This window comes from Thunnus thynnus, chromosome 5, assembly GCF_963924715.1.
Source record: "Thunnus thynnus chromosome 5, fThuThy2.1, whole genome shotgun sequence".
NCBI lineage: Eukaryota > Metazoa > Chordata > Actinopteri > Scombriformes > Scombridae > Thunnus > Thunnus thynnus.
Window position 1 is genome coordinate 22,408,965 of NC_089521.1, and position 11,865 is coordinate 22,420,829.

The 11,865-nt window shown below is 36.2% G+C and overlaps 1 protein-coding gene across 2 annotated transcripts in view; it reads left to right on the forward strand.

The window, feature by feature from the left end:
* Positions 1-7,361, forward strand: part of LOC137183243 (cGMP-inhibited 3',5'-cyclic phosphodiesterase 3A-like) — a 79,161-nt gene extending 71,800 nt beyond the window's left edge. For both annotated transcript variants that reach the window (XM_067590156.1, XM_067590157.1), the window contains exons 13-14: positions 1,462-1,720; positions 2,507-7,361. In XM_067590156.1, the coding sequence (XP_067446257.1) occupies positions 1,462-1,720; positions 2,507-2,820 (573 nt within the window). In that variant the 3' untranslated portion in view covers positions 2,821-7,361. The remainder of the gene's footprint in view (positions 1-1,461; positions 1,721-2,506) is intronic.
* The last annotated feature ends 4,504 nt before the right edge of the window (positions 7,362-11,865 follow it).

Here is an 11,865-nt window from a genome sequence, read left to right on the forward strand (position 1 = left end):
TGGTGACTGTCTGTAAATCTGTTTGAAGGCAGCAGGAATCTGTTCCGTCTGCAGTCTCTAATTGGAATGATGTTTCGCGTTGTCAAGGCACAATTAAGCACGCTAGCTTGTTAAACTGTGTGCAATCAGCAGACTGTTGAAGAATAACGACAGAAACCTCTGTGTTTATATGCACACCACACTTATTGGTTATGATGAATTATTCTGTGCAGTTTTTAATGCAGATCAACAGGTCTGGCCAAAGTGTGGCTGGAGTTTTGCAATTTTTTACCTACAATACAAGCAGACGTGTGATGAGCAACATGTGACAGAGATTGTTCAGTTTACATTTTAATACAAAAGTGTATTACTTAAAAAAAAAAAAAGCATTACTAGGATCATGTGTATGTTGCAGATTAAAGATTAAACTAGCAACTATTTCCTTCCCAAATTATCAGCAGTTATTTTTACATGTAAAACTGTCAAATCAAACAGATTTAAACTTCAGATATAAAAAAAATCAACATGCAAAATACTAAACCACATTTTAAATTATACTTTCATTTCATGGCACTGCAGAGGTATTTACTACAACTGCTGATGGTTATTGTATGGATCATTGTAATGCCGAGTGAACTATTATGCATGGAAAACATGGCAATCACTGGATCATCAGGGTGTCCAGAGAAGTGAATTCAACTTAAAAAGAGTCCTCATCTGCTCTTGGCAGCATATTTTAGCTGCTGTAATCATATTTGAAATTTTTCACATCCCGAACAGCAACAAGTTTCCTCAAACTCTGTGTTTAAAGGGGATGAAAGTAGCAAATGTGATTGGCCATGATTGCCTGCAGCCTGCTTCGCACACTTGACTGTGATCTGTGCCACGCGCTGGGTTCTCAAAAATAGGTTCCCTAATCTAGATATTGCCATGTTGAATCTGTGCTGTGGTGAATGTCGATGGTTAACTAGCATATTACACCTACAACTGTGTTACCAGAAAGAGAAGTGCAAGTGTGTCTATTTGGGACTTGGAGCATTGGCCACTGGGCTCAGCAGTAAAATCTGTGCTAAAATTTTCTCATTCTGGCCTTCTGGACCCATAGTGATATTAGTTGAATTGCATTCACTTGGCATGTGAGGTGTAAAATAGACATTGATTAGCTAGCTAGGATTAAAATGGGAAACCACTCGCCTGTACCCAACTCTAAGCTTCTCTTTTTTGTTCCACCTGTTGCACTAAATGTTTTGAATACTGACGGGGCCACAACTAATTTTCTTGGGTTTCATCCCTCTGATGTAGTTTGGACCAAAATTCAAAATTTTACCCTATCACAACTCAAAACAATCCCTTATTGGCTTGATTTATACAGGACTGACAATCCTGCATATTCACAATGGCCTGAATGACTCAGTTCTTTTGTAATAAACAGTGTGGTAAAATGTGAATCATGCTACTGTATATGGGTCATCCTTTATGTAGGGCGATGAGGAGTCCAGCATGGGTCTTCCTATCAGCCCCTTCATGGACCGAGCAGCACCACAGTTGGCTAAACTCCAGGAATCGTTCATCACACACATCGTGGGACCACTGTGCAACTCGTACGACTCGGCTTACCTCATGCCTGGACGATGGGTGGAACCCAACCCAGAGGCCGAGGAGCCGGAGATCACGGAGAATGAGGAGGAGGACGAGGAGGATACTGCAGAGGAGGACACGTCCACCAGCTCAGAAGCATCACGTAAGCATTGCATCTTAGCAAATAAAGCTATAAACCTGAAGTAGTGGCACAAGAACTGGAAATGAACAGAAATATGTGGCATAGAGTACCCGGGTCATATATGAAAGTTCCATTTATTCTCTATATTTGGATTTGATTATACAATATAATATACTGCAGGACATTTTCAGTTTTAATAGCAACAGTAAACAGTGGTTTCTCCTCTGAATCATGGAAAATATATTGGTTTAGCAGATTGTTTTAAATTAAAAATAGATTACAAAGCCTCTAGTTAGAACATACTATAAATACTTTGGACAACTCATGGTAAAGCCAAAGGGAAGAGCTTTTACAGTAAGCCTCTAAACCCCTCAGGTTTAATAAAATATAAAAACAAAATTGATATTAACAAAGTTAACAAAATTGCTTTATAACAATTATCTTAATTTCTGTACATAACACAACTAATGACAGTCAGTAATGGTCCAACGGTATCATTGGACAATAATGACACCAGGAAATGTAAAGTGATTCCACTGACCAACATTGCTGACTGCTGATTAGTTTTGTTTGAACTTGATTCCACTATTAATGTGGTACTATTTACAATTTCTAGTTTGAAGCAAAATTATAAAAGAAAAGACATCTCAAGTGTATGTAAGTGCAGCCTCAGTTAAACTGCTTAGCGGTTAGAGGCATCGGATTTCTATTTTTATTGATAATTGGCTGCAATAACAAGTTCATTTTCAGTTCATGTGTAAAATCAGTCTTCAAAGTGTTTTCAATTGAGTTTTGTTTTTCTTCCAGAGAAAGCAGGTCCAAAGAAGAGGAGGAAAGTCTTTTGCCAGATCACCCATCACCTCCTGGAGAACCATGAGATGTGGAAGAAAGTGATTGCAGAGGAGGCCCAGAAACAGGGCCAAGGATCAGAGTCTGTCCATTTAAACAATGTAGCTGAGCCAATTCTGGCTATTCATGAGGAGGAAGAGGAGCCAGGCAGCAGAGAGGAGCTGGTAGAAGGGGAGGATCCAGAGGAGGGAGTAGAGGAACCCGAGTGGCCCGTGTCTCCGCAGGAGGACTCTAAACCTACAGAGGAACTAGAGGAGGCGGACCCACAGTGAAAGAACCCATGGGAAATATGGCGTCAGTCAGGACTTGGACGTGAAGAAGTATTTCTTTTTTCTTATCCTATCAACTGACTCCTGTTTTTGCCAGCACATCACTTAGACACAACACTGTAGATGTTTGGGAAATGTGTGCCTATAAAGAAAAAAACAGGGTGGGAAAATTTGTGCTTTACACATTTTATCTGAATATTTGGTTTCACCAAACATTTAAAGGAGCTTTCCATATTGCAATACGGGATTATTCATGTACTTTGGGATACAGACTCTTTTGCTACTGTCAAGAGAAGAGGAAGACTGGTTACACAGACCTCAACCCCAATGTGGTAACACAGGACTGCAGAAATTTGCTGCCAATTTATACATAATTATTTTCTGAATGCAATTATATATAGACATCACAGTTACTTGTACTTGTGTTTCAATTTTAGCAAGAGTTTTTGAGGTCTCACATGGGCCATAATATGTTTTTTTATATATATATGGATTATAAAGGGAGTCAATCAAATGAGGAACATTGGCGTATCTTTCTTCCTTTTAACTTCTGCCAAATTTAATTACTCACCCATGGGCTTTAGTATACAATCAAATATTTATAAATTTTATGTTTTACATTAGTTGCCAAATTAACTACTTTATACCATTATGTGTAGCCGTATAAGTTTAAGATAGGAGACTTAAGGCTCCTTACACTCTGTATGTATGTATGTGTGGGTGTGTGTGTGTGTCAGTGTGTTTAAATTAGTGCGCTCACATGCACAATTCTCCCGCAGAAAACATGAATGAATTCACAAGATTTCCTGTTATCTGTGCCATCTCTGGTCTCCAGACCTGAGGTAAAAACATGATCAGGCACCACTACCCCAAATATTGTGGTCCAGAGGCCTGCACTGATGAGGCAATAGAGTGTTATTTTAATTAACAGATTCACATTAATCCGTGCTGAATACGAGACCAAAAAGGGAATGAACACAACATACTGTGTATAAACACTACAGAGGTATTTGGAAAATATAAGGGAAAGAAAACAACAGAACAGGTTACCATGCATTGATGAGACATTATAAAGAACCAGACAGCATAAACTATTAGATGAAAATCCCCCAAAATTAATGAAATTCTACCCAGTTCTTTGAGAATAGCTATAGGAAGACTATCTAATATAATGCCCTTTTTTCTTTCTTTCCATTTTTGACTCCCTGACTATGGATTTGCGCTCCGCATGCTACATAATACTCTATACCTACTGGTCCTCATTATGTGAGCACCTGCAAATGATGCTGACCATTTACCCTCAGGAAACCCTGTTGAGATTCAAAGTAAATATCTTTATCATCCAGTTAAAAACATGCAGGAATAGAAAGCGAAGTTAGATCATGTGCAAGAAAGGCTTAGAACAAAGCTGAAGTTTATCCCACAACTCCCCCCACTTTCCTGCTTTTATAACATCTTTGCACATCAGCACAGAGAATCTGAATTCCTCCCCTGCACCTCAGGGAGAGATTCATTCTTTCAGAGTCAAGAGCAGACAGTACGTGTGGGACTTCACAGTGCACCTTCTTCTGCAAGTAAAAGTCCAACCTGATAAATCACATCTGTTACAGTGATGATACACTGGGAAATTATTCAGGCGAACTTTGCTAGAAATGTTTTCCACATAAGAAGAAATCTAGTCTGAAATCTAGTCAAGGTTGATAATAGAGTGAGCTATATTGGCAAGTTTTCAACATCAACCAGTCATATCCAGTCAGGTGACCTGTCCTCAGCTCAAAATATTCTCACAATGAAAAGAGCTAAACAATTCTCTGAGGTTAACAAGCTGTCTGACGCATTTAGGAAAGATTGCTCTCTCTAGATTAAGTATTAATGACCTTTTTAGTAGTGATCAATGCAACAGTCATGATGCAGTATGTGTTATTTTATCCATTTTACTCTTCCAAATGTCAAATTTGTCATTTGATATCACCTGTACCCCAGTGTGCTGTCACTCATACTTAATCAATTTGCCCCAAAGTGGCCCTAAATATTTGTGTGCCGTCACTTTTTTATGTCACAGTGTGACAAACTATAAACTAGATAAAACAATATCTAACTTTGATTCACACAATGGTTCATGGGTGTCATTTTATTGGTATTTCTCACTGTGAAACTAAAGAAAATAGTTGATTATGTAAGCTTTTAGCCCTTGTAACCTCAGACTATTAACTGTTTAAATCAAGGACGGTTTTTCCGGTTTCAAGAATTTCCAGACAAAAAAAGCATTGTTTTATAAAACATGACTCGTTCATGTGATGAGAGCAAACGGCGCTTAACATAATAACATTACTGTATATAACATGATAATAGTGTAAAGGTCCTGACCTGATGCATGAGGGTGAACAAAACGTAAAAGAATGTTTCAGTGTAGTGTATGACTTGAAGTCACATGATGGCCCTCACTTTCAACTAGAAAAAGCCACGGGATAAAGCAATTACATATCCAACTGTGCAGTAGCTCTTTTAGAATGCATAAATGTCCCTGATGAATACCCCACTTTCCTTTAATTATTCACATTTACATAGACAAAGTGTTTGAGAGACCATAAGTAGATCTTGAGTTGAATGAGAAAGGTGCTCTACGCTGAGCTGGCTGGTCTGTTTACTGTCATATATGAGTAGAGTGAGGCAATATGTAATGAATTATCCACTGCTAACTTTGTCAAGTTCTCATGACCTACATGCACATCTGAATCTCTTATGCAATGGTATCTCAACTTAGACTCCTCCATAATCTTATTTCTTTAAACTGATCTTCAATAAGCTGAGCAGCACAGATGTCATGTAGACAGGATATGATAGAGCTTTCCTGTTATTGGTGATTTCATAGTAATACACAGATGAGGAACATCATGTCCTTGTATCCTTGCACATTCTACATTAACATACTCTATTACCACACAATGTTCCTGGCTGTGGTGAATAGCGCACTACATCCATAATGGGCTGTTTACTGCTGCCGTGTCTCTGTTACTGTGTGTGCTGGAGGGAGTGGGAGGAACTCAGTCCACTGTAGCCAAGGCCACAGGAGTTGAGGGTAATTGGTTGACCCACTGATTAGAAATGCATTGGAAAGAGTAACTCATATTAGACCGGATTTGTTAGAAGCCAATGAATCAGAATAACTTCAGTTTTCTTTGGCCTCCAGTGATCATATATTAGCTCACCAATTGTATCTCATGTGCAACATGCCTGCCAATTCATCCCTAATGAGCTATAATCATCATTACAGACACAGTGGAGATTTTTAATTCAGCTTTTGAAAAAACCTGATGAGCTATCACTAGTGTTATATAGGGAAGCTATTCAATGCGATACATCCATTTTAACTGAAGAGGTCTAGAATAAGAAAAAAAAGGTTTTGTTTCTAACATTGATTCAACTTTTAGTTTCCATTTCAAGCCTCCAGGATATACAAATACATAATAACATCAACTCAAACTCTATAGATCCTGCTTTGTGAATGTATATACTGTATGCTGTGTCCAGTGTGTGTGAGAGTAAGGGAGTGTGTTTATGTCTATTTGAAATCTTCCATAGGCCTCTCTAATGTGACTCTTTGAACATTGTAAGCATTTACTGTTGAAAGAGGGGGGGTGATATCTTTACTCCCAAGTAAATGAAGGATGAAGTGACGCAGTAAGTCATTCTTCATTTCTTCTCAGATACTCAGATGAAATTGTTATTCGCTGAAGGTCCTATAGCATATTTCTCCTTGCGCTTCCTCTTTGATCTGCAAAGTGCTTAGCCTGTGGATTGGAGATCCTCACTGGCAACAGGAGCTGAACATTCATCACACGACATCTCTCATCTTTAAAGGATGAAAGGAATCTGTCCACAGTGTTAATTTGTTGGTGATCACATTATTATTTAGAGTGAACGATGTATGCATTTCGCCCCCAGTCACATCAGTTTACTCAGTTTTACTCAATACTTGCATTTGAGCTGATACGGTATATCAGTTTTGTATTTTTTATGTCTTAATTGGTTTTACTTGATTGTCATACTTATTCACACATGTAGCATAATTGTAATCATGGGAACCAAACAAGCTTTACAATTATGTAAACAAAACATGAGATGAGTATTTTTATATAGTTGACACATGATTAAATAATTAATTGCTTTCTTCTCACTAGTACCTTGCACTTATCACATGTACTAATACTTACACAAGGAAGAATATGTCCAAATACACAGTATTTGTGAAAGTAAAATAATTTCTTTGCAGGTTGATGCTCCATTTTGTACAATATACATATATGCTGTACAGTAAAGAAATTTTAAAACTACAAAAACTCTTTTAGATATACATTATTTATTTTTACCATTTTGTAATTTAGACACTATACTGTAGCTTCAATATTGCCAGACTTACTGGAAGTGCCTATTGGTATTATGTATCATACAGTGAATATATTTGAAGATCATTAGAAGTCGTCACAAACTGAAACATGTGGATGTTGTAATGTGAATACATTGAATTACAAGACTATAATTTCTGTGGTATCCCTGTGTCTGTGTTTTTTCCTCCTTTGGTCAATAATCTGGATGTGCTTTAAACGAGTCTCTGTGAGGCTGCACAGTGGTGCTATGAGCTGAATGCTAGCATGATGATGCAAAACAGGTATAATGGTTATCAATTAGCACTAAAAACGTACTGCTGAGGCTGATGTGAATGTCATTAGTTTTGCAGGTGTTTGGACAAAAAACAAAGTTTTGGACAAATTCGAATTTTGAAAAGATAATGAAATAAAAAGTTGAGGGACCACCAAAATGATTACAATCCTTAGGGGAACATGAATGTGTGTACCAATTCTTTTTTTTATTTATTGAGACATTATTTGAGTTAATTGATAATATCCATACTGGGTTTGCAGCCCCATTTTAATCATGTTTCAAGTGTTTTATGTGCAATAGTGATAACTAATTATCAAAAATACAACATGATTCACAATGGAAAAAGTAAATACATAAACAATAATGATAACAATTATAATAATAGGTAATTATTGAAGGAAGTGAAGAAAAAAAGAATAAAAATAAATACATACATTTTTGATTTGTGGTCAATACAGTGAAGCCAGACAACATCAATGAATCAGAAAAGACAGGTGAGATATTCTATGCGTACTTACATACATATCTATTTACACACACACACACACACACACACAACTCAGTGTAGGCATGCGTATCTACAACATATCATGACATTAATAACCATCTACAAATATCTACATTTAATGGGAATCCATCCACTAGTTGTTGAGACATTTCCCTTAAAACCACAGATGTTAGCCTCATTGTGACACTGAGGAGTTGTGGCACTAGAAGAGAGGTCAGGGGAAAATGTCTGTATCAACCGACCGACCATCAGACAAATATTGCCATCCCTAAAAATTATGCAGCATGATAAAATTTCCATATTACATTTGGTTTTCCCATTGCATAAAGAGATTGCCCGCACACTATCAAAGAACAGAAGAGGTTCCCAGGATGCAAAAGAATCAATTCCTTTCATGTGTAAAAAGTGACCATCAGTGAAAACATGTGAGAAAAAGTGAACATTTTGGTCAAAGGACCACCGACAGCAGAACTTACAGACCACATGATTAATGTTGTCACACAACCTGCATGGAAACCAGAGTTCATACAGAGACAATGAATACATGTGTCTGCACATACATCAGTCTAAACCTTATGTTTACTTATGTATACACAAAACATAGAAGAGCAACTAAACAGCAGTAAACCTTTATAGAAAACAAGTTACAGACAATTCCTCATTGAGACCTTGTGGATGCAGTGTTCTCATATAGAAAACCCATTTGCTTTCTGATCGAAGTTATTTTTCTAACGGACTACTGTTCTTATTACATTTGGCTGTCACGCTTGATCAAGACTGACTTTGTGCTAACAATTGGTGAAAGTCTTAAACCTAGACTATGCATCTGGTCAGGATGTTTGTGTGCCTTTAAATGCCAGTTTTAACACAGCAGAGCACTGTAATATTCATTCCACTTGGTCTTCCAGGTTTCCTTTTCTCAAGTGGCTGCAGTATCATGTAAGTAATAAATCCTTAGTTTTGATAAATAAATGTCAAATTGTTGACGTGTTAAATAGGCCTACATTTTGAGAGTTATTGAGACCCAAATAATGCAGGTTAATAGCTCATTATATTTAAGATTTATATAAGTTTAATTCTCAAATGCTGTACATTTTTCATACAAGTTAAATTGCTTGAAATGGTTAAACACTGATAAACCACAATTCCCTCTATAAGCACATAAGTCTGATAATGTCATATTAAAGCAGAGGGTATGAATAAAAGATGTTGCCATTTTACTTAAAATGAAATAAAATCCGATTTAATTTTTTGTACCAAATGAATAATGATTGCATCTTAATTGGTCATGTCCTTCATAATATTCATATAGAAAAAAACACAGTCGTGGGGATGAATTTATAACAGACAGTAGTGAATTTTTCGATCTTCAGACTGAAGCTGAAAGAAGAACATGCACATCCTTCAATACTGTCTGACAGTCAGTTGTAGTGCAGAGCTCTGACTCCAGCTTAACTCGCCATCTAAAAGGAAAACCAAAACAGAGAAAAATGTCTGTCCAGAAGGTAAGAATTATAGACACACATACTGTACATGAACATGACTATTTAATATAGAATCACATCATATTTTTCAATAAATCTTAATATAGATTACAATCAATTTTTGTTTTTATATTAATATGCTTTATTTGTACCAAACTCTGGCCATATTCCAAACTTATTTCAAAATACTGTGGCATGTTCTGGTCAAAACACATGACTGAACCAATGAAATTGATTGAGAACGACTGAAGATTCAAGATTCAACCATTTTATTGTCCCCAGAGGAATTGTTTGTGCAGCAGTAGTACAACACAAGAAATACCACATGAAACAAAGACATCAAGAAACATAGAATGCACAAAAAAAGATTAAAAACATGTAGACAAAGTATATATATGAATTGAGTGAGTGTAGGTATAGGTATCTCCTCTCTATGAAGGTCTTCACTTTAAAGTCATCATTGATCTTAGAAAAGACCAGATTTTGTAAATAATGCAACAAATTACTTGTTGTCTTTGTAACAAACACATACAATCATACACACTCCTGTTATTTGAAAGGTCTTTCAGTTTAGGGTCCAGAGTATAAGTGATGTCCACTCACAGTTGAGGGAAACAAACTTATAAATAGGAGACCTGTTCGTACCATTACAATATGTCCTTGTCTATTTTAATATCTCACACATTTGAGTCTCTCTCCATATAGATTTATTTGTGCTCTCTCTTTCTATGTTGTTGTAAGGTTAGAGCAGTATCCATTACTGCCCACACTATGCTTGCGCAACAAAACATTTGGCAGCCTTGAAATAAAATAAAAGCACCGCCAACATCCTTTAGAGGTCTGCTAAGCCCTGTGTAGATCATTAAGGCTATATGTTTTCTGCTTATTGTGCTTCCTCATGCCTTTTCTTTTAAATATTCAATTTAAAGACAACAAATTTTTAATGTCAATGACATTAACATAACTCTTATTTTCAGCTAGGCTACGAATATTGTGGCCATTTAAAATCAAAAAGAAAGATCATTTGGTGTAAATATTGGATTTTCAGATTTGGTTTTTGCATGATATACAGTAGAGAGGTAGCTTGATTTTTTAACTAAATTGCTGGATTGCCCAAAACACACATCTCTGGTTGTTTATTGTTTTCATAAACAGTTGTGAAATAATTTCTCTATAAAACTTACTATATAACAATATATATAGATATTGCAATCTTAAGTTATATTTTGACTGAGCTGTTTGCAGGTACAGATGGCTCTTCTATGCTTTGTGCTTAACAACATTTTTTAAAATGGTATACAAAAGACAAATTATTACAAGCAGAGTTAAGTAGTTGCTATATGACACTTAAAAGCCCCCATAGCCTAGCTGACATACTGAATCTTACAGGTCACAAGCTAAATAAATGGTGACATAATGTTGTTGAGTTCTTGATAGGCCGGAGGGTCAAGCAGCAGCTCACTGGTAGTCGATATCCAGCCCCTCTTTTGAGCTTTTTTGCCCATCTCAGCCAGACAATTCATATTCTCACAGGGGTTTCTTTCACTGGTCTATTAAAAAAGCTGAAACATGATGCTGGGGGTTGCTATCTATATTTTAAGATAAATGAGAATATGTTCCTGCGAATATGTCTATATATATATATATATATGTGTGTGTGTGTGTGTGTGTGTGTGTGTGTGTGTGTGTGTGTGTGTATGTGTGTGTGTATATATATATATATATATATATATATATATACACACACACACACATATATACATATATATACATATATATATATGTGTGTGTGTGTGTGTGTGTATATATATGTGTATATATATATATATATATATATATATGGCCACCTTTAATCACTGTGTAAGAATTCAAATTTCACCTATACAGTTTTGACAGTACTTCAGTGGTTCCAGCTCTCATGAGTTTAGACTGAGATGATATGAATTTATGTTTATTGAATCTGTTAAAATGATGTATAATTGAATTTTCTTAAAGCACAGAAACATATTCTCATTTATCTTAAAATATAGATAGCAACCCCTAGCATCATGTTTCAGCTTTTTTAATAGACCAGTGAAAGAAACCCCTGTGAGAATATGAATTGTCTGGTTGAGTTGGGCAAAAAAGCTCAAAAGAGGGGCTGGATATCGACTACCAGTGAGCTGCTGCTTGACCCTCCGGCCTATCAAGAACTCAACAACATTATGTCACCATTTATTTAGCTTGTGACCTGCAAGATTCAGTATGTCAGCTAGGCTATGGGGGCTTTTAAGTGTCATATAGCAACTACTTAACTCTGCTTGTAATAATTCGTCTTCTGTATACCATTATAAAAAATGTTGTTAAGCACAAAACATCGAAGAAAAAAAAAATCAGAAACAAAAGTGAACATAG